This window comes from Monodon monoceros, unplaced genomic scaffold (assembly GCF_005190385.1).
Source record: "Monodon monoceros isolate NGI ecotype Baffin Bay Population unplaced genomic scaffold, NGI_Narwhal_1 Super_Scaffold_1, whole genome shotgun sequence".
NCBI lineage: Eukaryota > Metazoa > Chordata > Mammalia > Artiodactyla > Monodontidae > Monodon > Monodon monoceros.
Genome location: NW_021703765.1, coordinates 64664933 through 64692721, shown reverse-complemented (window position 1 = coordinate 64692721; position 27789 = coordinate 64664933). Strand labels below are relative to the sequence as shown.

The 27789-nt window shown below is 50.3% G+C and overlaps 1 protein-coding gene across 4 annotated transcripts in view; it reads right to left on the bottom strand.

Annotated features, from left to right (window-relative positions):
• The window catches only part of ASCC2 (activating signal cointegrator 1 complex subunit 2), a 41584-nt gene extending 14185 nt beyond the window's left edge, over positions 1-27399 (bottom strand). Inside the window, exons 1-15 of one of the 4 annotated variants that reach the window (XM_029226664.1) lie at positions 27325-27399; positions 25280-25317; positions 23242-23340; positions 17196-17354; positions 16660-16830; positions 15565-15694; positions 11006-11073; positions 9987-10097; positions 8566-8678; positions 4645-4719; positions 4092-4199; positions 3773-3841; positions 3474-3548; positions 2034-2214; positions 532-746 (exon numbers count right to left, since the gene is read on the bottom strand). In XM_029226664.1, coding sequence (XP_029082497.1) covers positions 532-746; positions 2034-2214; positions 3474-3548; positions 3773-3841; positions 4092-4199; positions 4645-4719; positions 8566-8678; positions 9987-10097; positions 11006-11073; positions 15565-15694; positions 16660-16830; positions 17196-17354; positions 23242-23322 — 1556 coding nt within the window. In that variant the 5' untranslated portion in view covers positions 23323-23340; positions 25280-25317; positions 27325-27399. Of the gene's footprint in view, positions 1-531; positions 747-2033; positions 2215-3473; positions 3549-3772; positions 3842-4091; positions 4200-4644; positions 4720-8565; positions 8679-9986; positions 10098-11005; positions 11074-15564; positions 15695-16659; positions 16831-17195; positions 17355-19422; positions 19443-23241; positions 23341-25279; positions 25318-27324 lie in introns of those variants that run through there. The other 3 variants (XM_029226671.1, XM_029226682.1, XM_029226656.1) reach the window with 3 other exon arrangements.
• Between the last annotated feature and the right edge of the window lie 390 nt (positions 27400-27789).

Below are 27789 nucleotides of genomic sequence, written 5' to 3'. Positions count from 1 at the left end.
TCCCTGGCAGTCCAGTGGTTAGGACTCTGCGCTCTCACTGCCGAGGGCCCAGGTTCGATCCCTGGTTGGGAACTAAAATCCCACAAGGCGTGCGGTGCAGCCAAAAAAAAAAAAAGAAGGGTGGTTGTGAAGGAAGTGAGAAGCTTTGGCTGTCCTCCCTCAGGAATCTACTGGGAAGGTGGCAATGACAGGGCAGGCCAGCAATATCAGAGCTCTGAAGGCTCTCGACCCCTTGGTCACATCCCTGTGGCTCTAATGGGTCTTCCTACGAGGTGGAGCAGGGCAGTCCAGCGGTGCCCACTCTGCCCTGCAGGGGGCATGTGAGGACCTCCTGGGCCTGAGGTTTCTGTTTCCTCAAAGAGGACATTAGCTTCCACGGTTGGGAAACTCTGCTGTGGGGAAGAGCAAGCGAGCTGAGTCCCGGGACACGTGGGAAGGAGGCGTGGGAGGCAGAGGAACTAAGAAGGGCCCCTGACAAGGGCCCCGGGGCAGGCTGGACGCCGTGAGCTTCCTCCCACCCGTCTCTCCCACCTGTCTAGGCCGCGGTCCAGCTGGCTGAGGGCAGGGGCCAGCCGCCCCTCCAGGATGTTGTTGATCACCTGCTCCGGGTCATAGCTGTAGTGCTCCAGGCAGGCCAGGATGAAGCCCTCGCCAAGGTCTGGCAGCAGGTCCTTCACTTGAGAGATGAGTGAGTCCAGTTCCACGCCACACACCGCGGGGCCTGGAGCAGCCGCTGCCCCCAAGCACTGTGGGAAGAGCCAGAGTGAAGTAGGGGAAGGCTAGGTTGGGCTAGTGACAGGGCAACCGGCCCCCAACAGTGCTGGTCTCGAGTCAGGGGACCTGGTTTGAGTCCCAGCCCTGCCCCTCCTGGCCGAGGGACCTGAACCAAGTCACTTAAGTGAAAGGGGGCTCTACGATTTACCAGCTGAGCTACTTCTGGCTGTGTGACTTGGGGCAGTGTGCTTTTGCACAAAAAACGCAGAGCACTGTGCCTGGCATGGACTAGGTTCTCCATAAACGGCCATGGCTTCTATGAATCAAGTCCTTTTCCTGCTCTGACAGGTTGATGACTGATGTCAGAGCGGAACAGCAACCACCAGACCTGACTATGTGGAGATGCTCTCCTTTGATTATCTCCGCCTCGATGAGGGGGATTCAGTGCACAGACAGCTCAAAGTGGCTTAATTTTTTAGGCTTTTAAGGAAATTTACAAATCAAAAAAACAACAGTAAAACTCCTCCATGTCTGAAATAAGCCAAACGGGGAAAAGGGGGTGTGTGGGGGGAGGCACAAGGGGCTGTCATTCTCCAAGGTCCTGGGACAGCAGTCACGGGGCCTGGGGTCTAACAGGAAGAGCAGCAGCGTCTGTCAATGGAGCATTGAGGGCCAGCCAGGCTCAGAGCACTCACTCCACACAGCAGCTCTGAGCATCATCCCACAGCCACATGGAGGTGGGTAGGGACAGTGGCAGTCCCCACCTTACAGGTGAGAAACCAAGGCTGATGTGAGGGACGTGCCTAAGGCCATTCAGCTGGCGGGTGACAGAACCAGGATACTTCCTTGAGCTGCCTGACCCCAGAGACTGTGTGGTCTTAATCCCCACATCATGGTGCCTGACATTCAGGTAAGAGTCCTGGGCTCAGTGGCCAATCAGTATGGCCACAGACTTGGCGATGGTGAGTTCTGTAAAAGCCTGGAGTGAAAGCGCTAGATCAGAGGTTTCCACTCTGTTTAGAGGAGAGTGCCAACAAGGATTTCACATGGAAAAAGCTCCATTGCTTCATCTTATGGAGGGGAAACTGAGGCTTTGACAGCTAAGCGACTTGCCTTCCTCACACCCTGCTTAGCACGCCCGCAGCTCAGAACCCTCTAAAGGCAACGCAGAGCTGACCAGCAGCTCAAGACTGTCAACTCCAAAAGAAACCCTTTTCCCTGAGAGCAGGAACAAAGAAGGGAGGTTTCCCGCTGCCCAAACCTCTCGATGGGGCCAGGAGGGGCTGGGGAGCAGGGGAAGCACCGCTCTTGTCACACACCTCCTCTTCCTCCGAGTTCTGGGGAAGCGATGACGGTCTGCTGACCGCCTCCGCCGCCACCACGACCCCGTTAGGATTCTCAGCCACCGGTGGGTCTTTGGCTTTGGTGGCTTTCCTTCGGTCCACCCCTTCCCATGCACTCTCAACTGCCTGGAGGATGTAGGCGGTCCGAGTCTCGTCCCTGTGAGGACGTGTTAAGGAGTCTCTCGGGAGGGCAGCTCTGAGGCAGCATTGTTTCTCAATCTATCCCCAGCATCTGACTGTACGGCTTCGGCCAGGGGCTGTCTGGGCTGCATCCAGTGGGCATCACGGGCACCTGGGCTACATGAGGAAACGGGCCAGGCAGACCACAGCCACACTAGCCTGAAAACCCAGTACCTGCCACTCAGCAGAAAGAAGCTCTGGGTAAAGACAAGGCCAGGGGCTGGCAGCAGAGCATCCTGGAACATGGCATTTGGACAATCCAGCAGCTCCTCCTCTGCACTGACCCCCAGGAGGAGGGCCCAGTGGGGACACTACCACTGGGCTTCCTGTCGAACCAGTTGCAGGCTTTCTGCAAAGGCTGGGGGCCTACAGGGTGTCCCTGAGACAGGACTGAGCAACCTATCCAGTCACCAAAATGGTCCTTGGGCCTGCTCGTTCCTGCCCCTCCTCCCTCTCCACTACCCTGGGTATTGCCAAGCCAGATGCTGGGGAGTTGCCCTAGATCCCCTCACTCTACTTCTAACCCAACCCCCCACCAGGCAAAGTATGAAACTGACAATGTCACCCTCTGCTTCACACTGACAATGTCACCCTCTGCTTCACACCCTTCCATGGCTCCCCAGCACTTGCAGGGCTGACCCCAAACTTCTCAGTGAGGGCCATCCCTGGGCCATGCAGGTCTGCTCGGCCCCAGCTCAGCTGCCATGGCCTAAACCCCCTCCCGCTAGACCCCTTCCCCTCAGCCCTCTGCAATCTGCACACAACATCTGTGGGCTCCTCAGACAGGCCTGCTCTGTCTGCTGTCCCCTGGGTTTGGCCACCTCCTCTTCCTTGCGCTGTTCTCAACTTGGATTTCACTTCCGTGTGACACCCCCACCCCAAGCTCCACTGGGTTGAAGGCCTCCTTGGTTTCCCCTGACTCTGAATTTCTCCCATATGACACTCTAACTGCCTATTTAATTATCCATCTCTCATCCTGCAGTGAGGTCCATAAGGGCAGGGCTGAGTCCATCTTGATCACACAGGCCCAGAGGCTCAGCAAAGACTAGGGTAAGTAGGGCTGTATTTGCCCCAAGGATCAGAGCAGTCATCTCCTCCAGAGACTGGGGCCGGGGCCTCGGCGGGCATCTAGGGAAGGCTGGCCTAGACGTGTTCTGGGGCCAAATGTCCCTCCACTCCCTGTGGGTCTGACCCGGTCAGGTCAGGCCCATCCCAGGGGCTGCAGTGGAAGGATACAAGGCTGACGAGGCCTGCTGCAACAGGCTGATGTCATCGGCCACGGGGAAGAGCACATCATAGTCCCGGAGGAACCTGCCAGAGAGAGCGCAGCGGGGGTTGGGGGAGAGGGTGTCGGGGAAGACAGGGCTGGAGCCACAGGGGCTGGTTTGCTGAGGGCCACTCCCCGTGTCTGCTGCCCAACCACAAATGCCAGAAGCTTAGACCGTGGTGAGCACATGGCAGGGGCTCTTTTACGTAAGGTCTCCTGGGGCTGGTGGGAGTGCCACGGGACTGTCCCAACTCAGCTACACGCTCACCTCTTCTCCTGCAGCAAGGAGCTGAAGATCTGAAGGAACTCTTCGATGAAGCCCTGAATGTTGTCACAGCTGGAACAGGACACAGGCAAGATGAGCTCATTCCATGCAGACAATCTGCAGCTCCCTTCCTCGCCCGCTCACCCCACCCTCTGCCAGGCCTCCAGCCAGTTGGAGGAAAGAGGCATTTTTCTCAGTTTCCCATCTTTGCTCAGCAACCCTGGAGCAGGGGAGGGACAAGATGAAGTGAGGGAAACGCCTTTGCTGGGCTTGGGGTGGGGGCTCTTCCACCTGGGTAGGGCAGTGGCTCCCGAGTGTTTACCTGCTTTCTAGGACTGGGAGAAGGCAGATCTGGTTCAGGAGGATGTGAAAAATCTCCAGTAGCTTCTTCCTGGAATGGGAGAGCCTCTGCCACAGGTCACCTAGCAGCCTTCGAAGGCCACAGAGAAAAAAGTAGATTTGAGAGGCAAAAAGGGCACCGAGGGAACTTCTTTCCAGCATTTGCAGGTGCCCCTTGCCCCCCAACCCCTGCCCCCGCCCCCAGGGGCTGGGAAAGCCTCACAGTTTGCTGTTGACAGCAGTTGGCAAAAGGCTACAGGCTCTGAGAGGCCGGCTGGTTCCAGGGCCACTTCTCAGCTCAAACAGGCGGTCAGGAACCAGCAGGTCAATAAGAGCTTGGAGCAACAGCTGAAGGGAAAAGGCTTCAATACAGAGGCCGGGAGGCCATTAGGTAGGGAGGCACCAGCCAAATCCGCACGGTCCGTGGTCCCACCCCCTTGACTTAGAGATGGGGATGCCAAGGCCCACGGAGGGCAGGGCCCGAGCTGGGGCTTCTCTCTCCCACAACAATACTCTTAGTTTTGTCCCCGCCTCACTTGCTATCTTCAAGCCTCCTCTTCTTAATTGCAGACTCCAGTTCGGGAATTGCTATTTCGTAAAAGGAAGCTAGCCTGTGGTGGCACATGTGGGTAAAAGGCTGGATTAGCTCACAAATATCACACTTCATTAGAAAAAGCAAAGCAAAATCAAGGGAGTGGGAAGGCCTATTTCTTGCTCCCAAGTTGTCACCACAGTTTTCTCCCGGGACCACCCTGGCTCTTCCTGAAGTTCACCCCAGATTGTCCCACAGTGGCTGGTCCTAGGAAGAGCCTTGTGGGAAATGCCCTGGAGCTACTTCCCCCATTCATACCGGAAACCAAGGCCCAGATAGGCTCATTCTAACAGAGCAATGAGAAGGCCACCCAGGACTCACTGGGGTTTGAGGAACAAATACAAGGTGACTTTTTTCTTGCTCAAAAACTGCCAGCAGCCCCTACCTCCTATGACATCAAAGTGTAACTCCTCTCTGGTACATCCGTACCTGGCACAGTATAGCCAACCCTGCTTCTCACCTCAGCAACCTCACAGCCACCCCTTCTCAACTCAGATTTAAACTCTCCATCCCCTAAATTAGGAGATTGGGATTAACATACACACACTACTATATATAAAATAGATAACTAATAAGAACCTACTGTATAGCACAGGGAGCTCTACTCAGTGTTCTGTAACAGGGCTTCCCTGGTGGCGCAGTGGATAAGAATCCGCCTGCCAATGCAGGGGACAGGGGTTCGATCCCTGGTCTGGGAAGATCCCACATGCCGCAGAGCAACTAAGCCTGTGCATCACAACTACTGAGCCTGCGCTCTAGAGCCCGCGAGCCACAACTACTGAAGCCCGCACACCTAGAACCTGTGCTCCACAACAAGAGAAGCCACTGCAATGAGAAGCCCGCGCACCAATGAAGAGTAGCCCCCGCTCGCCACAACTAGAGAAAGCCCGCACGCATCAACGAAGACCCAATGCAGCCAAAAATAAATAAATAAATATATTTTTTAAAAATTCTGAAAAAAAAAAATTCTGTAGCAACCTATTGATATATGGGAAAAGAATCTGAAAAAGAATGGAGATATATATATATATATATATATATATATATATATATAACTGATTCACTTTGCTGTACACCTGAAACTAACACAACATTGTAAATCAACTATACTCCAATAAAAATTTCAACAAAAGCGAAAACAGAAACTCTTCATCCCAGCCACACGCTTCCTGATCACGCTCATCCCTGTGATTACTCCTCCCCGGAACTAGATGCACAGCACTCAGAAGATAGTGTTTTTACAACTTAAAATGCAGCTACCTCTCTTCTGGGGTGTAATTCTATCTCTGAACATCTTAAGCTTCCCAAAGCCAGAAATGCAGCTGACGTGCCTAGGACAGTGCTGAATCTGCAGCAGGCACCCTGTAAACATCTGTCTGTCAATCGGCTGGCTGCTGACAACTTTTTCCTAGTGCAGTGCTGTGCGTAGCAGAGGGTAAACCGGCCCAAAGAGGCAGGCCTTTCGAGGCCCACAGCATGGCACTCAGAAGACGACAGAGAGGGTAGTTTGGCTCAAGCAGAGTCAGGCGTTGCCAGGATACACTGCTGGTGGGAGAGTTAACTGAAACAACCCCTATAGAGGGTGCTTTGGTGAGATCTGTGAAAATTTTAAATGCATATACCATCTGTTCCCACAATTCTACTTCTAGGAATTTATTTCTCAGATATACTTGTAAAGAGGTACATAATGACCTGTGTACAAAGTTATTCTTTACGGCAATTTTTTTGTAATAGCAAACAGTTGGAAAAAACCTAAATCTCTGGGGGCTGGTGTCCCACACAACGGAATTCTACCCAGCCATACCAAAGACTGAAGGTGTTTTATGCACAGATGTACATTAAACTTAAAAGTAAAATGCAAACAGTACATACAGTCCTCATAATATGCCAGTATATTAAATATTAAAAAGAGGGCAGGAGATTTATAATGTGTATATTTGCTTATATGTGCATATTTATATGCATATCTCTGGAAAATTCCACAAAAAAAACTAACCCGATGCTTGTGTGTGAGGAACAGAACTGGGGAAGGAGGAAAGGGAGGCTTTTCAATGTGTATTTTATACTTTTTGAGTTTTGAACCATGTGAATGTATTATTCATTCACAGAATTAAAGGACAGAAAGAGAGGAGGGTGGAGAAGGTTGTTCTGAGAGAGATTAGCTAGAGGGCTGTTTGGGGAGGTAGTCCCTTGACCAGAGCCCTCTGGGACTGAGGGGCTGCTTTGCTCAGCGGGTGTTCCTGGCCTCCAGCACAGTTGGAACAGGCTGAGCCAGCCCCAGGCTGTTTGTGGGTCAGAGGCAGTGTCACTTGCCAAAGGCAGGGTCACTCGCAGTCAAGAGTGTTTTCTTTTCTTCCTCCTCATCTTGAGATGGGTGGAGCTGCTCCCCTGCCACCACGGGTACCTCGCAGGAAAGTCAGCTCTTCCAGAAATGACCCTCCCATCTCCAAAGACCTTTTCCAAAGCCATCTGCGCCATGTTTGGGAAGATGCTTTCACAAAATGGGAAAATGTTTATGGTGAGTGAAAATAAGTCTTAAGAACAGCATGATCTCTCATAGTGATTTTCATTTCCTACCTTTGGGGATTTCCCAAAGTTCCTACAAGCATTTGTCACATTTACCATGAGAAAAGATACCTTTTAAAAACTGTGACAACATTTTTAAGAGTCCCATCCTAACCCCTTCCTTGGGGGAAAGTGTGGATCAGTGCTTTATTCTAACGTTCTCCGGGAGGCTGATCAATCTTCATGTCTGATTTTTGTGAGCTGAGGAGAACGAGGCGGGCTCAGGGCACCAGCTGCCATCTCTGGCACATGCCAGGGCTAGATAAATGTTTTGTTGAATGGGTGAGCAAATGACCGAATGGACAGAGGGCTGGGTGGACGGAGCTGGGCAGCTCCCAGAAGCTCCTGCAAACGGTGGGGAGAGATGCCTGGCAAGAACAGCCAGAGGCCACTGAGAAGAGGGCAGCCCACCCCCACCTGCTGCCATTGCCAGGCAGTGTGCCAGTTACCAGCCCACCCCCCGCGCACCCCCTTCTCACTGCACACGGAACAGATGCCCACGGTGCTAAGTGGGCAAAGAGGGTCTCCCTCCCTGCCCCGTATCCCCCTTGGTATCTTTCTTCATCACAGCAGGATCTTTCTATGAGTTCTTTGGATAAAAGCCTCCAGGGCCTCCCTCCTGCCTGCACAATAAAGGCCCCACTCCCTGCCAGCATACATCAAACCAAGTCTGACTTCCCTGGAGCCCTCTCTGGTTGTCGCCTGCTCCCCACGCCTACACCCGCCCTTCGTGTCACACTCCACTCCCCTGTTCTCCCCGGAACACACGCTGGGCCTCCGCAGGCTTCACTCCGCCAGCCTGAATGCGCTTCCAGCCATGGAAACCTTTCTCTGCCTGGAAGGTTGCTGTTCATTCTTAAGACCTCATTTAAAGGTCGCCCTAAAACCTTCTCTTATTTCACCAGATAGAACTTTGCTCCCTCGTCTGTGTTCATAATTCGGCCCCAACTGCTGGCGCCACACGGGCGCACATCTGCTCACATCCTCACGTGTGCTCTTCCCTGGGCTGGAGGCTGAAGTCCTCAGCCCGCTCCTTATCATCTGTCACTCCCTGTGCCTGCCTGTGACAGGGGCTCTGAAACAAAACGGGACTGAATTGAAACTGCCTGACTCTTGGGTTGGTGTTTTTCTTCCTCCCCTCCCCTGTTCTTAGCCCCAAATAGCAGTGCTTCTCAAATGCAGCCTCCACACAGGCAGGAGCTGGAAGAGGGCCTGGTGCATCCTAAGCACCCAATAAATACTTGCTGAACGAAGGTGTGAACTCCAACCTTGACTTCAACAGCCAGAACTACCTCTGTACCTGTAACAGAAGTCGTGTTTCTGGAAGGTTGGGCAAGCCAAAGGGAAGATATCCAGAAAGGCCCAGAGTGTGGTGCAGGTATCACAAAGGTAGAGAACGATGTCCTTTAATTCCTGTCGCCAAAGGAAAACACTGCATTATTCTCCTCCGCCCCCAGGGACAACTCTGTAGAGGGTCTGAGACAAGGCTGACAAAGCCGGGGGTCCCTAACAGGCAGGTGAACGCTGGAGGTCCCGGGCAAAGACTGGCTTGTCCATCTCTAGAAGGACGATCTGGGGAGCTCAACCCAAGCCTTGGGTCTTGCTACTGTAGTTCCAACAGATGCACAGCCGGGGATCTCTAGGGTGACTTCTAGCTCTGGGCTAATACGATTCTCTCTCTCTTTTTTAAAATTAAATATATATATATTTTTTGATGTGTACCATTTTAAAAGTCTTTATTGAATTTGTTACAATATTGCTTCTGCTTTGTTTTGGTTTTTTGGCCGCAAGGCATATGTGGGATCTTAGCTCCCCAACCAGGGATCTAACACGCACCCCCTGCACTGGAAGGCAAAGTCTTAACCACTGGACTGCCAGGAAGGTCCCCTGGGCTTATACGATTCTCTCTTGGAAGTTGAAGGAGAACCCATCCCTGAATCTGAAGACAGCGCCTGAGGTCCTGCACAGAAAGTACATCCCAGTGAGGACAAGAATAGCCCACCCTACTTTCCTTAGAGTTTGAAGCGCCTGTACAGAACAGGGAGTGCATCCTCATAGGCTTCTCTGATTCTCACGATGACGCTAACAAGCAGGCTGGGATCTCCATTTTACAGATGAGGAGACTTATCTGTAGAGACTTCTCTGTGGTTCAGAGGGGTAACATGCCCTGCTCCCACAGCACTCGGTGTGCCCTTTTCTGAAACACTTGTTTAAGGCCTGTTCTCCCACGAGATCGCAAGCTCCAGGAGGGCAGCTCACAGCTGCTTCATTCCTCCTCTAACTCTGGTGCTTAACACAGGGCCAGACGCATGTCCAGGCTCCTTAAACATTTACCTCCCATCTGGCATCCCCATTAGATTCTGAGTTCCATGAAAGCAGGCGCCATGTCTGCTTCTGCTCACTGCTTTACCTTCACGGCCCAGCCTGGGGCCTGGCACGTGCTAGGGGCTCCTCCACGCAAATCGGCGCGGTGGATGAAAGGCTCAATGAATAATGCACCCAGGAACCTGTCCACCTGAACTATGTGAAGACTAAACCTCCATCCTGTTCCCTCCGCTACTCCATAAATGAAGCTCCCAGTGAAAAGGCCTGCTGAAACGCTCTAAACCTGTGTGATGGGAACAGCTGCTGGTGGGGTTGGGGTAAAGGGCTGTGAGCAGGGGAAGAAGCTGCTGGGCCTTCTACTGGCCAGAAAGAAGCTGGGCTGAAGGGCAACCTCACCAGGAGAGGCATGTCGCTGGGGGTCAGCCGGCCCCTCTCCTCAAGCTTCTGGGGTGTGGCGCAGGCCCCGTCCCCTTGCAAACCACAATGCTGGAGGATATTGCTGAAGACCTGTGAAACACAAGAGATGACTCTCCCACATCCCGTCGAGCCAGCAGCTAGACCCCCATCCTGCAGCTAGGGACTGGTGATCTGAAAACTGCTTTGGAATCTTTAGAATATATGCCAGCGTTCCTGGGACACCAGCTGAGACAGTGACCTTCTCAGAGAGCGGGGTCAGAGTGGAATCTGTGTCAAAGTGGAATAATGGGGGCATCCTTCTTGAAGGATTGTGGTGAGGATTAAAATGACAAAATATATGTAAATCCTGTGGATATTACCTGGATAGACTGGACAAGTGTATGGTGATGAATATTTAAGAGTTACAGTCAGTAACATATGTTTTTGGATCCCCTGGAGATGGCAATTTATGGGAACTATATTGAAATAAAAGACAAATCAACAGTGAGGGGAAAACAGAGCCCATCATAAAATCATGTAAGTATTTAACTGATGGTGCTATATTTTAAGTATGCTAGCATGTAAAATTCTAAGAGTTACTGTGAACAGTGGTTATCTCTTGGTGGGATTATGGAGGAAGATTAATCTCCCTCTTTGTTTTTTTGTTCTTTTTTTAAAATTTTCCAAATTTTCTACAATGAACATTATTTCATCTGCTTTGAGAAACGTACAGGGGTATCCTTAGAGGTAGATGGCTGTTGACAAACAACACAAAATGCACCCCAAGCTCTTTCTGTATGAGTGCTGGACAGCCCTTAGATTTCAGTCCTGTTCAAGAGAGGAAAGGGTGAATTCAAAGGAGCGAGGTGAGGGGTGCAACACAGTGACAGTCTGGAGGTGAATCTGGGGTGGCGGGTGGGGGGGGATTTCTCCCAGACTCTTCCAGGAAAGTTGAGAAACATCAGCAGGTAGGAGAAAGGCTCTGCCTCCCCTGGGCAGGGCTGAGAGCCAGTCAGTACCTGAAGGATGGTGGGCATGGTTTCATCCAGGTCATTATAGTAACTTGGCTGTTGGAGAAAGATGTTTCCTGAAAAGAGAAGAGAAAGGTAGGAATTGGGAAAAGACAGTAGGGGTGGAGAGGACACAGTACAAATGGTTGCCAGCATGTTCTGTGACCTTTCTCCCCTTTCCTAAGCCTGCCTGCACTAAAGCAGTCCTGGCCCCGGGCCCCGCTGGCACAGAGCTTTGGCCCAGCCTAGAAACTTCCCCAGGGTGAGGGAGGGACCTTGCTCAGTACAAGTTAACCTTTTAAGCACCTCTGCCCAGCGAATTACGTAAAAGACCCTCCCTGGTCTAACAAGCTCACCCTACCATCCCCAGGGAATGATCACACTTGGGCACTGTGCTTTGTATGACAACACTAGCTTTGTAAATAGGAGCTAGTCATCCAGGAAAATTAGGAGACAGGATTACTCTGCTCAAGAAACCTGGGTGCTACAATCCAGGAGTCTTGCCAGGCCACGCCTCTAGTAATGTGAGGAGATTCTAGGGAGAAATTTCTCTAGAAATTCTCTTACCCTCTGCTTTTGAATCTGCTAGCCATACTAATCCCTACTCCAAGGTGAGAGGCCTGCCAGGGACCTGGAGATAGATTTACCGCACATTTGCACTTATTCCTATAAAATGAAGCCCCTCTCCAAGTGTTCACTATCCTCCAAGTGCTGCTGCTGTGAGTGTGGAGGTTAGAGCATATGGTAACTGGAACAGAAACCAATTGTCCTGGCTGCCCAAATGGGTGGGGGAAGCGGGGAGGGAAGGAGGATCACAGCTAGCTGGGGGACATGATGCAAAATGCCACTGCCCTTCAGAAGAGGCCTGGGTTCCTCATCCCACTACAATCCCAGGACCTAAGGCTGGCTGACTGTCAGGGTGCTCTGACCTCTAGGTGTCCTCTGTCTTTGGGCAGGTCTGTCCTCGGCTGCCTTAATGATAACCCTGCAGCCCTCACTCTATCCTGGATGATTTGAAAATGAATGAGATCAAAGGCCAGATGGGGCTGGGTGAGTAAGCGAGTCACTAGATGGCTGGACTTTCTGTAAACACCTTCCTGGAGGCCGCTTCATTCCTTGATTCCAGAAAGCTGAGTTTTACCAGCAGGAGATTCCTCAGCACCTCCCATCTGACCCCTCAACCTGTGAAGGTACTCCCTGACCTTCTGTGCCCACCTGCTCCTGACAGGCGGGGAGTGACTGAGCTGTCTCCCCACCCACCTCTGCTCTTCCTCATAAAACCCTCCTAGCAATACCCTCAAGGGCAAGTTTGAACTCCTGACCACGGCACAAAGGGTCTGTAAGATCTGGCTTCTGCTGGCATCTCCGGCCACCCTCTTCCCATCCCTCGAATTGCATTCTTCCCTCACACCATCCTCAACCTCACACAACGAGCCCTGTCCCCTCCCTCTGCCTGCAGTGACCTCCCAGAGCTAAGTCCACCATAAGGCAGATGTCACCCTCTCGGCAGAGTCTCCTGACCCAGGCATCAGGAGCAGGTCTCCTCCCATAATTCCCAGGCCACACAGTGGTCCTCACCACTCCTGGACCACTGGGAACAGGGGAAGGCACTCTTTCATAATCCTTCCCATGCTTAGGCCTGAGTAACAGGGATATTTTATAAGCATCAAAATAGATCACATTTCACAATCTACCCTTGGGGTCTTTGGAGTCTCCTTCTCCTTTATCTGATTCCAATGACATTGAAGATCTGACTTTTGATCTCTTAAAGAAATAATTTAAAAAGAAAGGACAGGAATGGCCTCCCTTGAAATATCCCTTCTCAGACTGAAGCAGTTCAGAAACCCAGGGTGGATGCAAGGTATTGTCAAACAGATCAGTGCTGTCCTCCACAGGGCCAAGGCCTCATATACTCCTGCTCTGGCAAAGCAGCTCCAAGAGAGTCTAACTGAAGGGCCCTGCTTTCACAATTACACTTGCTGATTCACAACACCAGCCTTAAGGTTGAAAAAAAAGCAGGAGGCAGGGACAGGGCAAGGACTGGGCTTCTGCCCAAAGGACAGTTGGCCAGTTCCCTTGCTCCCCCCTTGTCTCCTTTGTCAACCCTCTTCCAGCTGATCTGCTTTGCTCAAGAGCTTCTGTGGTGGAGAAAGTGGAGGCTGCCCCTTGCTGTGTCTCATGTCTTCTGCTCAAGGGTTGGAAAGAGAGCTAGTGTGTGTGTGTGTGTGTGTGTGTGTGTGTGTGTGTGTGTGTGTGTGCGCGCGCGCGCGCACGTGTGCGTGCATGTTGAAGGGTGTGGAGAAGGGGCCTGCAGACGGAGAGCCAGCCAGACAGACACGCACACACAATATGAAGGGGCTCCTGATACCTGATCCTGCCCTCTTTTCTGTGAACCAGCCTCTGTGAGCCAAAGAAAGGGCTCTCCCTAATAAGCCAATTTAGGGTTCTCAATCTAGGGATGAGAATATTCTAAAACAGCTCAAACTCTATGAGGGGGTATGTTTTCCTGGAGACAAGCTTTCATCTGATTCTCAAAGGAGTCAGTGACCTAAAAGATTAGGAACCCTGGCAACAGGCGGAGCTCTCTCACACCACCCTTGCTGGTCTGGAAATGCGGCCAGACAGCATCTCTGCCTGGACCCTCACAGCCGTCTACAGCCCACGGACCTAATGCTGCCCTTGCCTCTACTTACAACCTGCTCCCCCACCTCACGTTTTCTCCAGATTCGTTAAGACTCCTCCCTCCAGCTGACCTCACTAAGCCCCGCTTTACTCCCAGATGTGTCCTTTTCTGCCCCAGCAGCCCAAGCAGGCTCTCACCTTCAAACCCACGCTGAAGCCCTGGCCCCCTCCATGGGCTCCCATCACCACCCTCCCCACCTGCATGCTGCCAGATTAACCTTGTCACCAGATGGCTCCCCACCCTGCTCCAAGCTCCTAGATGCTCCAAGCTCCTAGAGGCTCCCACAGCCTCGTCACAGTAAGAGCTCGCACTTACCAAGTGCCTGTAACGTGCCAGGCTCTGTGCTGAGCACCACCTCATATTTAATCCCCACAACCATACTACAAGTTGGTCTTTCCTTTACTCAGGCTTAGAGTGGCTAACTAACTTGGTCAAGGTGACACAGCTGGGACTAGAGCTGTGGATTGGGCAATTCAACTCTAGAACCTGCCTTCTTAGCCACCAAGCGATACTGCTCCCCAAGTGCCAAAGCCTGGCGTGGAGCCCTCCTTGATCTGGCCCCAGCTTCCTCCCCTGGCTCCTGCGCTGCCCTCCCAGAATGCTCCACTCCAACCAAACCGGCCTAATAATTGTTTCTCTAGCTAATCGTGCCTGCTTTTGTGCACTCATCCCAACCTCTGTCTAGAGTATAATTATTAAGGGTCTTTCCCGGGGAAAATAAAAGAAAGTAACTGATGATCAGGCAATAATTAGATTTGAATGAGAAACCAGAGGTTGTTCCAATGAAAAGCTGGATGTGAAATTTCATACACATTATGCTCTAATATGTTTTTAAAAAAATACAAAGAGAAAAGACTAGAAGGGAATAATCACCAAATCATTGTCTCTGGTTGCAGGAATTTAGTAATTGCTTTCCTGTTTCTTTACACTTTATATTCTTTCAAAATTTTCTAAATTAACATATATTACCTTTATTATTGCGGTGGGGAGGTAGGAAGGAAGGGAAGAAGACATTTCTAGGGATAACTGAGCTCTGTAACTGGGCATTTGGAAGTCTCTGTCCTATAATCTCAGGGTGAGGAGTGCTGACAGGGGTGTCCAGGGTGAGTAGCTCTCCGTGCCAGTCCAATGCCATGAGTGGCTATTCAAAAATGAGTCCACTGTGGCACTGTTCCCTCTGTAACTTCCCAACAAAGCTTCCGGCTCTGAGTGAACCTTCCAACCCATGGCCTCCTGATGGGATCCAACTGCTGATGTCTGTTCCCTTCACAAGCCCAAAGGGTCCTCCCTGAACTCTGCCCCCATCTGTTCTCAGCAGCAATGCAAATCTCGACATTTCTGAGGCAGCCCCATCACCCCTGAGGCAGGGAGTGGCCAAGGGTGAGAGCTTGAGAGTCAGACCCAAGTGACGTAAATCCCAGCCTGGCTACTCGTTAGTCACGGCCTCTCAGGCAAGTCCCTTACATATAACCTCAGCTTCCTTAACTGTAAATGGGGATGATGACACCACTGACATCACAGGGCGACTGGGAGGATCAACTGAGATGACATATGAGGAGCATCCGCAGAGTCGCCAGTGAGCACTCAAATAACCGTTAGCTGTCGCCACCGTTCTTACTCTCATCGCCGAAGCAAACTCCCCGACTCCTTCGATTGTTTGACACATGGCCTAATGCTGACTCCAAGATCCTGGAGCAGCTGTGTGATGCCCATTTTTGTCTCCACTCCCCCACCGCCACTCAGTCACTTCTTTCAGAGTTGACACACACGTCCACTAAGACATTTCCAAGCACCACCCACTGCTCTGCTCATCCGGGCGCCCGCCTTTGGAATTTGGGGGCCACCTCTGTGCCCCCCCGCCCTGCCGCCCCCAGGCCCTACTCACCTATCATCTTCTGCAGCAGCGGGGAGTTGCCTTTTCCAAAGAGCACGCAGAGGTCCAGGATCTTTGGGATGTCAAACAGGAAGTTGTTGTAGAGGATTTCTCCAAAAGCAGAGGGGGAAATGAAGTGATCCTAAGGAACAGTGCAGAAAGCATGAGAGACTTTCCAAAAACATGTGCATTGCAGGGTAATAGCAAGCTCACAAGAAACCACCTTCAGGTCCATCAGCAGGGGCCTGGCTAACAGAAGAAGCTCTGTCCACACCGCGGACATGTCTGAGCCTCATGGACTGACCTGGAGCGGTGGTCACACTTCATCTTAACGTAAACAGAAGCAAAAGCTCACTATAAAACCATCAGCTGGGGAATCATTCTAAAATATTTATGTGTAAATCACCATGATGTCTGGGATTGTTTAAAATACTCCAAGAAAAACAGAAAACTCAGGGGGAGGGAGCAAACAAGATGTCTATACCTGTTGAACCCAGGTAATGGGTACGTGGGAGTCATTATACTTTTGTGTATATTTGAAAATTTCCATGTAACAAGTTAAAAAAACAAAAAAGCAAGATACTATTTTTAAAATAAACATGTGCGCACACACACACACATTGAAAGGAAAAAAGTTTCCTGAAGGAACATGCACCTTGACAGTGGTCATTTTGAGGGGAGGGAGTTTTGTGGATGACTTTCATAATCTACAAAATATTTCTCTTATGTTTGAGTTGTTTAGAGACAGCATTATTATTTTTAAAATCAGGGGGAAAAAAGTAAAGGTTTTTAAAAAGCACATACGAGTTCCTCTAAAAACTCAGAACCAATGTATTCGCCCTCTGACGCACAAGGAGGGCATAGTCACGCGCCACCTGGCACAGGGCCTTCAGCTCCCCATCGATGAAAACATTGGGTGTAACGCAGGCGACCCGGTGACTTAGAGGATAAGGGAGGTGGCACAGATTTCTTCCCCAATGGTGGGAATAAAAGCAGAGGGGAGACAGAGGAAACATGATACTTCCAGAGCCTTCCTTCCCAGGGCTGAGAGCCTGGCACAGAGGTGTCAGGTGGCGGTGGTGACCTGTCACGGGATCTGGGGCTTACTTTGGATTCCTTGTGAGTGGACATGCGAAGGAAGGTGAGAAAAACACTTCGGTGGAGGCGCTTCTCCATGTCAACGACCTCAGGGGCCGGGGCCACCCACTCGTCGAACTTTCGGGGGACATAGTGCAGGTAGGAGTCCAGGCACTTCTGCAGAGTCTCGTCAAAGACAACCTAAGCCAGGCGACAGAGGACAGCAAGGGCTCGTCACTGAGGCCCAAGGGCGTGTGGGTGGACTGTGCAGGGCTCACGGCCCATCAGCCCTGGCCTGTGGCAAACACTCCAACCCCAAGGGACTGAAGAGGTATAAATGAGCCGAGGGCTAAACACGAGTTTCTAAAAATGACGTGTTAGAAGGCGTTGTGTAAACATCACTAAGACTGTGATACAAGTCAGAGCAATCCAAACCACAATTTGCTGTTAAGGATCCAGTGTAAGAAGTAGAGAAAAAAAGCATCTCCTGGGAGAGAAAAACAACAGCACCCAACCAATGGCATGTCATGTGCTTTGTCTTAGCGTGAATTTTGATAGAATGTTACCTGGCACCAGAATTTATCGTGAGGCAGGGCCAGGAGCCAGTCGAGGTCATTGGCTACGAAGGTGGCGCGTTCCAGGTACTCCTCCACTAGGGCGGGAATGTTGTCTTTAGGGGGCGGTTTGTATAACACAAAATACCGGTCTGCCTTCTGCTCGGGGTGCTACGGATCCAAAAACCACGTGTTAACGTGGCAGAGGTTAGTCAGTGAGGGCCCATTTGCCAACCCACAGCAATGACAACACTGGGCTGTTCCAACCAGTGACCCTCAGGCATAAAGAACTGAGTGTCTCTGACAAAGGGGGCTTGGTTGCAGCCAGGGAACACCAGGCGGGCATTAAATACCATGTTTTTTGGAGAAATTTAATGACATGGGGAAAGGTTAAGGGAAGAAAAAGCAGGACACAAACCTCTCTATTTTATATAACCAGTTTGGGGAGTTAAAAAAAAAAGTACACATATTTAACACATTCACACACCGGTACAGATTTTTTTTTAAAGTGTGTGTGGGGGGGGCAACCCCCCAAAGCTCACAGTGGCTATCTCTAGTGGAAGGGATTATGACTTGACTATATTTTCCCATTAAAAAAAAGAACATGTATTATTTTTTAAATTATTTTTTAAATCATACAAGTGAGGCATGAGCATCCTCTTTCAAAAACTTACAATAGTACAGAAAGGTGAGTTGCCTGGCCCATACCCCCAGCCCCTGTGTCAACCCAGAGGTAACCCCTCACCATTCCCTGAGCATCCTCACAGACCTTTTCTAAGTATTTACATTAAAATGTGCCCATATGAGGCATTTCTTTGGACCCATTTTCATCTTTCTGACACGAACAGTACCATACTGTACATATCACTGTGCTATACCCTTTGTATAATCAGAAAAAAACCTCAGTATTTTTTTTTTAAAGATGCTAATCAGGTAACTGCAGGTCTCAGCTTAGCATCACAAGCTCTCTCTTCCAACCCTTACCTTGCCATGAACAAATCTTACTTTGTTCACCATAAAGAAGAGAAGATGAGCTCAGTTTTCTCCTCTGACTACATAAGGGCTGCTTTCTCTTGGGGAGGGGGGGGAGGTGATAACAGGAAGAAGGCTGGGCTGCGTCTCAGCTATTATCAACCACAATCCACCCACTTCCAGGTCTGTCAATCCAGGGGGCACAGGAAAACCACAGCTGATTTGTCAGTCTCCTCGAGAACCACCTACACCTCCCAACTGCCTAATGCAAGTTTGCAAACTGTGGAGTCTTTGAGTCCCGCAGGATTCCTTGGGGGTGACCTGCCAGGTGGGTCTTCAGGACCCCTCCCATTTAAATCATAATTTATACAAAAGGAATCCTGCTGCCTGAAACAAATTCAAAACTACTCTCTAGGCCCTAATTTCATCTCCTTGGTTTTCGAGTTCCCCTCCTGCCTTTGTCTGTTGACATCTCACCTCTTAGGTCACTTCTCGGGCCAGGCTACTCATCCCACTCGCCCAGCAGACACACATGTACACACACCCCTGAGAGTCTACCTCCCTACAATCCTACACATTTACTGACACCCTGCTGCGCACATGAAGACAGGCATCCTCTGCAGAGGGGAAGATGCACATCTAAGCTATCAAATGAGCACAACACAGACAGCTCAAACCCGGCAGAGAGACTGTGAGAGGGCAACAGGTGATTAACTGCGCCTGGAGGACGAGGGGCCACTTCCCAGGGCCGGCAGCATCTGAGCTGGCCCTTGCAGGATGAAAAGGATTTTTAGGTGGAAAACACAGTATTTTTATGGAGGCATAAAAATGGGCCATTTAAAAAAAAAAAAAAAGGGTACAGATTGCACCAGGCGGTGGGAGATGGATTTGGAGGGAGAGATGCTGGAAGGATAATAAAAGCCGTCACTCACGGAGGACCTGCCCTGTGCCGGCTGCTGAGTAGGCCTGTCCCCCAGCCCATTTCTTTTTTACCTAGAACAACTATTTCAAAGGGAGACAGTATTCTCCCCATTTTACAGAGGAGGAAACCAAGACTCAGTCAGATTCAGCAACTTTGCCAAGGTCACAGGGCTAAGGAAGCAATTGAGGCAGGATTTGAACCAAATCTGACACTGCAGACCTACTAAATGACCTAAGGTACCACGTGTCACCCTGGTCTCACTGCTCATCCTTCTCACCCCAGCTCTGACCCCACCTCCTCCAGGAAGTCTCCCAAGTCCCACCCTGACTAGGTTAGGGGTTTCACCTGGGCTCCCCAGCACCTGCACTCTATGCTTCCCCGACTGTAGCACTTGTTAAACTGTATCAGAAGTGCTTGCAGATCCGTGGTTGCTGTGGAAGGGGACAGAGGAAGGGATAGATTATAGGGGGGGGCACCAGGACACTTTCGGGAGTAGTAGAAATGTTCATCATCTTTTTTTTTCTGGCCGCACCACACAGCATGTGGAACTTCCCCAACCAGGGGTACCAGGGATCGAACCCGTACCCCCTGCAGTGGAAGTGCAGAGTCTTAACCACTGGACCACCATGAAGTCCAGAAATGTTCATTATCTTGATTATGGTGATCGTTTCATGGGTGTATGCAGATGTCAAAACCAATCAGATCGTATACTTTAAATAAATACATGCAGTTTATTGTCCTCCAATGATACCTCAATAAAGTGATATAAAAGGGAGGGCCTGCCTTCTCCTTCTCCTCCACTACCCTGCAGGTCTCTGGAGGGAGTCTGAGTCTTGCTCACCACAGCAGTCCCAACCCCTAGAACAGTGCCTGGCATCGAGCAGACTCTCCATGTACATTTGCTGATTGAACAAAGGAATGCATGGAGGTAATGAAGGACCAGATCCTGTCAGGGTCTCTGAAGGACCTTCAATGCCACGCTCAAGAGTAGGGGCCATTGGGGGACTTCCCTGGTGGTCCAGTGGTTAAGACTCCATGCTCCCAATGCAGGGGGCATGGATTCAATCCCTGGTCAGGGAACTAAGATCCCACATGCCGCATGGTGCAGCCGAAAAAGAAAAAAAAAAAAAAATGAGGAGGGGGCATGGAAGATTCCAGGGCAAGGAGCAGCAGGCTCCAACTGTATCTTCCACTCTTCAGGCCTGGCTTAGGTTCCACTTGCTGCATGAAGCTTTCTGAACATTCTCTGCCCATCAAACTTCTGCTCTGTTTATCCTGATAAGAAACTATTTTGGACTGTTCTCCAAATGCTCCACTTATACGAGTCTTGTCTTTCTCAAGAGCCCATTCACCCACTTTGGCCCAAGACTTGATTTCTTTTGGATCTTCAATAGTAAGTGTGTGCATCTGCACGGTAACTACTCAATAAACATTAGCTTCAGCTATCACTCTGCAGAGGCAGCATGATGGCTGTCCCTTTGCTGGAGATCTTCTTCTCCCAAGCTGGGACTAAAGAGACAAATGCAGGGTGGGTACATCTCTGAGGACAATCTTTCAGGAGCTTCTGGTGGCCTGCAGCACAGCCAAAAGACTGCTCCTCAATCAAACAGCTGTCTTCCTTAGCTCGTCCCTCTCCCCACCCTACACCCCATTCATAATGCCGCTGTCACCGTCACAGCTGTCATCACCGTCTTCATTGAGTACTCACTATGTCCTAGGTTCACTGCTAATTCACAGGCATCTCATTTAATCCTCACAACCACCCCAGCAAAGCTGGTTCTACTGTTACCCTGTTTTGGATTCTGAGGCTTAGAGACATTAAGTAACTTGCCCAAAGTCACAGGGCCAAGTCTGTGTGACATTAAACACAAAGCCGGGCTCCTTAACTCTGCTTCCACCCCAGGTGGTTTGTGTAGGAGTCAGGCTCTCAGGAGTCCAGGCCAATAGACACAGGTCCTCCTGCCAGGTCCATCCTCCTCCCATTGCTCTGCCCGGCTAGTGCTTATTCACCCTTCAATACCCAGTTCACGATCCCCCTCTTTCTGGAAGGAGTCCTTGGCAGTGTGTGCTCTCCCACCACCCTAAGACCTCCCCGTACCCATAAACCCCGCTGGTCTGGATCAGCAGCCTGGACTTCCTTCCCTCATATCCTGATCATGCTGCAGAGAACTACCAGTCTGCTTTCTCCCCTCAAGGGCAGGAACCATGTCTTTTCTCTTTGTAGCTCCAGTGCCTGTCACAAAGCGTGGCTAGGGTCCTTGAGTCATTTACTGAATGTCTCCTGAGAGCTACTACGTGCCTGGCACTGGAAAACCAGAACAAAGGGAAGGGCCCGGTCCCTGCTCCCATGGAGCCCACAGTCTAGCAGCCCAGGTGTCCAGTACGTGGGGAAGGACTGAGGTGGGAAATCAGACCCAAGGAACCCGTCTCCACCAGCGCCGACCAACAGAACCTCTGCAGTGACGGAACTGCTCTAGACCTGGTCCGTGCTGGCCAATACAGTAGGCTCTCACCACATGGGACTATTTTAACCTAAATGAACTAAAACTAAATTAAAAATCCAGTTCCTCAGTTGAACTAGCCACAATTTCAAGAGCTCAACCACCACACGTGGTGAACAGCTAACATATTGGACAGAACAGTTCTCAATTTTCTGATCAATAACCCTCTTACATAAAAAGATTATGAATACAAGGATATATTGCACAACACAGGGAACACAGCCAACATTTTATAACTATAAATGGGATATAACCTTTAAAATTGTGAATCACTATGTTATACACCTGAAACATATAATGTTGGACATTGACTCTACTTCAATTAAAAAAAAAGTTATAAAAAAGAAACGAGGCTTTATAGCAGAAAGGTTAAGTGTATGGGCTCTAGGGGCAGCCTAGCTGTGTTCCCATCCTGGCTCCCCTAATTTTCCAGTTTTATGACCCTGAACTTTTAGTTTCCTCATCTGTAAAATGGGGACAACCAAAATGCCTACTCAGAGGGCTGTGGTTCGGCTTACATGAGATAAATCCAGGTGAAAGGTTTGGCCAAGAGCGAGTGCTCTATAAATTTTTTTTTTAATTTTTATTTATTTATTTATGGCTACATTGGGTCTTCGTTGCTGTGCACAGGCTTTCTCTAATTGCGGCAAGCAGGGGCTCCTCTTTGTTATGGTGCACAGGCTTCTCATTGCAGTGGTTTCTCTTGTTGTGGAGCACAGGCTCTAGGCATTTGGGCTTAGCAGTTGTGGCTCACAGGCTCTAGAGCACGGGCTCAGTAGTTGTGGCACACGGGCTTAGTTACTCCGTGGCATGTGGAATCTTCCCCGACCAGGGCTCGAACCCGTGTCCCCTGCATTGGCAGGTGGATTCTTAACCACTGAGCTACCAGGGAAGTCCCCTCTATAAATATTAAGTACTATTATTAGAGAGTAGTTAGGAAATAATAGGAAGCCATCCAGAAAGCAGGAAATAAAACACCAAGCTCGTTTCCCACAATTTTACTCAAGCTTCCAGAAAATACTTCCTCCCACCTTGTTCAAGTAAGCTCATATTCTTGGGAAAACAGCAAGGGGGTATGGGGACTCCAGTCTCCGCGTCTGTCTCCTTCTCCAGCACCCTGGCACCTCTCTGCGGCTCTAATCTCTCCCCGCAGCTGGTAATCGGCATGCTCACAGCCTCCTTAATTTTCAGTCTCACAAGCCCTGCCAGGTCTGTGTGTGGCGCTTCTCAGCCCGTTCAGAACTGACCTCTGAAATCAGTGTGCCCCGCCAAAGTGGATAGCAGCTGGGACAGCTCTGAAAAAGGCCCATCCGAAACCTGAGCACCTCCCACAGGGTCCAATCCCCAGACCCAGCTTTGGGCCAGCCCCACTGCTAGGCCAGCTCAGGCTGAGTCAGACTGCCATCAGACTGATTCAAAATGAAATGCTTTGCAGGCAAGGTGTGGGGTGGTGACATGGAAAATACCACTCAAATTCAAGCTGCTCGGAAAGGAAACTTCTACTCTACTCTGGGCCTGGAAGGACCTAATAGCGTCCGACTACTGAATTACAGACTGTGGCCCTTGGGTCATTCTAGAACAGATAAAGAAGGAATTTACTTTTTGCTTCTGAAATTGCAAGAATGATAATATCAGGCTGAACGGCCTCAAGGCACCGGCTCACCAGCGCTGGTGAAGTCCTCAGCTTCCCTGTCTTCAGGTCCTTGTGGGTGATCTGGAGTTGGTCCAGGGGCAGAGCTGGCATTGTGCTGCATTGACCCTCCTGAAAGGAATATGGATGGGAAGAAGACAGCAGACACAGAGGCTCCTGGGGGCAGGGGCCTGCATTGGGGCTGATCCCAGAGCCAGGAGAGAAGCTTCAACCTCTGGCCTCAAAGGCTTCAAAGGCCTGCTTCCTGTACCTACTCATCTAGACGAAAGTGACTTTTTTGCCTAAAGTAGCAGTTATCAGCTGAGGAGGAAAACACTCCCCAGGTGACTCCTGAAATACTCCCACCCAATTTGAGAAGTACTGGTTAAAAGTACCTAGATTATCTTTATTATGGCTCCAGGTCCGTGCCCTCCTTGGCCTGTGAACTGTGAAGACAGTACCTGGACTCTCCTTCTCTTGCTACCTTTCCTGTGACAAGCATAGGCCTGATACAGAGGTGGCTTCATCAAATATTTCATGAACAATTGAATATGAGGATACTGTTCTTACCACTCTAACCAGATTTTAAGTCTTTTGAGGGTTGGAGCCATGGGCCTTTCTTCACTTGCAGAGGGAGTTAAGAGTTTACAGCCTTTCTAGGCTTCAGGGAAGAAGGACACGGATAAATAGAAGGACCAGGGAGGGCAACAGAATTCACAGAAAACTGCCAGAGCAAGCTCCTTTCTAGAGAGGCACAAACTGGCCTCAGAGTCAGTGAGCAGCAGACACCATGTCTCCTGTCTTCCCATCCAATGCTCTTTTCTCAATACAACTTGGCCTGACCTGCAGAAGGACATGCGTATTGGCTGAATCATGGAACAGAAGTGACTCAGGCCTCAGACATGCCACAAAAGGCCAGCACAGTCTCAATGATGACATGAAGACATATCAAGGCTGGGATGAGGAAATCATCACCTCCTGAACCCTCGCAGAGGAGCTGAGGGGCATGGTCAGCCATGAGTTACTGGAGTCCCAGCTCTCAGATATTAGGCCTGGCCCTGGTGTTATGAAGACAGACTGATAAAGCAGGGTCTCTGCCCTGGGGGAGCTTCTGATCCAATAATAAAAATGACAATAGCAGCGGCGGAAACATGCTTCTCATGTGCTGGTGCTCTTCTCAGTGCTTTTCTTAGCATGAACTCTCTTTATGCACCTTAAGTTGCTTTACATGTATTAATGCTCGTAACAACTCTAAGGTTGGTACTATTATTACCTTAATTTTATCAATGAGGTAACAGAGGCTTGGAGAAGATAAGAAACTTGCCCTAGGTCTCAGAGTTAGTGGCTGGTGAAGCACGCTGGCTCTTAACCATTCGCTGTACTGAGTCTAGTGCACTTGAGCTGGTGGGGGCTGTGGCTGTCGGAGAAGCATTTCTAGAGGAGTGCCTGAAGGCTCAGGAGAGCCTGAGTTGAGTCTTGATAGTGGAGACTGGCCGGGGAAGAAGGATGTCCCAGGCAGAGGAAACGGCAGGAGCAAAGGTAAGGAGGTAGGAAGCAGCTTGGTATACGAGGAACCTTGGTTCAGCGGCTGCTTTAAAGACTGTGAAGATATCCATCTTCACATGGGATGCAAAGACAGAGGTCCAGTCTGTCTAGTCCTCGAGGCTTGTTCCAGCTCTAGGATTGCAGTGGATAGTGGATCAGACACATGGTCCCTGTGTCTGAGCTTTCATCTTTCACCTTTGCAACATGTAGATAACACCATCTGTTGTATATACATTACTTCTAATCAAGTTACTATCTTACTAGCCTTTTGCAATAACCCAGATAAGAACGACAAGGATTATTATGCTCAGATGTCCTAAGAGGGGCCCTGATTTGCTCAGGTAAATACATAAGTGGCCAAGTTGAAACTGAAGCCCAGCTCTTGTGCCTGGACACTTAGGTCTCTTGTGCTGATGCTAAAAATACTTCTTTCCTAACCCCTCAGCGATGCTGGGAGGGCAGCTGGAAACATCAGTGGTTGGCTCACCAGTGCAGAAGTCACAAGCCCAGTCCTTTCCATACTTACCTTCCAAAGACAGTAGTGGGAGTGTCCAGTGTGGGGACCTAGGGTGGGGAAAGAGTCATAATGAGGAGGCGGCTCTCCACCCTTATAATTCTAGGCCCCATAGTTCAGGCCTAGACAGGTAGAGACAGCACCTGCTTTTGGAAGAAATCTACTCCTACAAGCCAGTGCCTGTAAGGGTAGTTCAGACCCAGGCTGGTGTGATGGTGTGATGGTTGAAAGAAAAGTTTATAGTTCTACAGCCTGGGTTCAAATCCTGGCTCCATCCTACCCATGTTGAGACCTTGAGACAGTTCCTTAACATCTCTAAGCCTTCATTTCCTCATCTGTAAAATCGGGATAATAACAGTACATAATCTCATAAGCTCTCAGGGTTGCCATGAGAAGTAACCAGTACTAATTCATCAGGATAGTACTTGGCATATAATAAGCACTCAGTAAAGTTCACTTGTTGTTATTATTCAAGTCCCAATCATAAGCAGAGCACTTTGGGCTTCCCCAGTTACTCGACAAACACTAACTGAATACATTCTGGGTCCTGGGCATGTAAATGACTATCATTCCGTGTAGTTAGAGCTGTAACTGGAAATTTCCAGAACAAGCACAGCAGGGAAAGGAAGGATGTCACAGAGAAGATGACTTACAACCTGGCTGTTGAAGGATAGGAGGAAAAGATGAAAAGGAAGGACATTCCAAGCAAAGAGCAAGCATGAGTAAAGGCTCAGAGCCTGTGGCTCTGAAGGAAGAGGGAGACATTTGGGATGGCTGAAAACACAAGGTCAGAGAGGGGGTGACAGAAGTGGAGAGAAGAGGTTGGATAGGAAAGATGCAGCCATGTTAAAAAGAGCCTCAAATGCTATGCTGAAGATTTTGGCCTTTCATTTGAAGGCAGTGAGGCGTCATTTAAGTAGAGGAGAGACACCATCAGAAAGAGAAGATAATAACTTGGTGCAGGAGAGGCCTTCTTTGAACCATTGGAGAGCAAAAACTGTGTTCAATAACTGTGTTAATAGGCCATTCAAAGAGTTTTTGAGTACCTACTATGTGCCAGGCATGGAAGCCTGCCTGGAGAATCCTAAGGCGGGCAAGTAACAGACCTGATTCTGCCCTTCATAGAGTTTACAGTCTTGATGGTTAAGACAGATATGAACCAGACAGCCATACAAACAAGTAAAACTCAACACCGTGAGTATGCTATGCAGGTAAGGCCCTTGGGACTATGACAGCATTTAACAGAGAGAACTAACTTGATGGAGAGAGGATGTCAAGGAAGTTTTGAGTTTTCATCTCAAGTATGAATAGAAATTAACTAGGCAACGACTGGACTCTAAGTTCCAGAAGGATGAGGACCATGACCATGATGATATCTGTGTCCCACCAATGCATCCTCAGTGCCAAGCAGGGCAGTAGATGCCACAAATTAGGAAAGGGCCCCATATTGACCAATTTCAATAAGTCCTGGGAGCATCCCCAGGGATACTGCTGCCTCAGTTTCTGTCTTCACCCTTCTGGTCTCAATTCAATATTACTCTTCTCAGAGACCTTACCAGACTACCCTATCTAAAGTATCCACTCCCCTAGTTACTGTCATATCTTTAATTACCTAGCGCATTTATTTGTCGTTGACTGTCTCCGCTCATTAGACTGTAAGCTCCATGAGGGCGGGAGCCTTGTCTGTCTTGCTCTGTTTGTATCCCCAGTACCTAGATCTGTGCCCGGCACATAGAAGGCGCTGGACATATATTTGTTGAACGAATTAATGAACGCTGAGGAAACTGAAGCTCGGGGTGAAGTGGGAGGATCGTGACTCGTCCAATGCCAAGGTCACTCTCGGGCCGATCCTCGAATCCGAGACTCTAAGCTCTGGCGGCCTAATTGGGCGGGGGTCGGTGGAGGGGTAGGAGGAACGGGGCGACTCGCGGCCCCTGGGGCAGTGTAACGCTTGGCCCTGCCGTGTAGGCAGGGAGGCCCGAGGCCGCGTAAGGCACGGCTGCGGCCCTTCCCAGGCCCGATGCCCCACATCCGGCAGGGCCCAGCCACACACTCACCTCGGCGGCTCCACTGCCGGCGCTGTACCGCCGCCGCCACAGCCGCCGCGGTCCACGATGACAGCTCCCACAGCGCCGGCACTTCCGGGGTCAAACTGCGATTCCGCAGGCGCAGACAGGAAGCCTCGGCCCGGCCCCGCCCCCGAAGCCAACTGCCGCCGGGAAGCCGGGCCCGGGGCCACGCCCCCAGCCGCAAGACTCTGCCCCCGTTAGGAACAGCCTGGCTGTAACCACGCCCACTGTCCCCCCTTAGCTCCCTTCTCGCTTTTGCAGAGAGAATGGAAGGTGGGCGGAGAGCAGGTATGGTTCCACCTCTTGGAAAAAACAAGTATGGTACCTGGGTTCTTAGGATCGCAGGCTTCCACCTCCTTCCTTAACCTACTCATTCATAATCTCAAGTCCAGGAGGAATTCTGCAGCTGAATGCTGCAAGCTGTGTCAGAACACTGAATGCTTCCCTTTATTG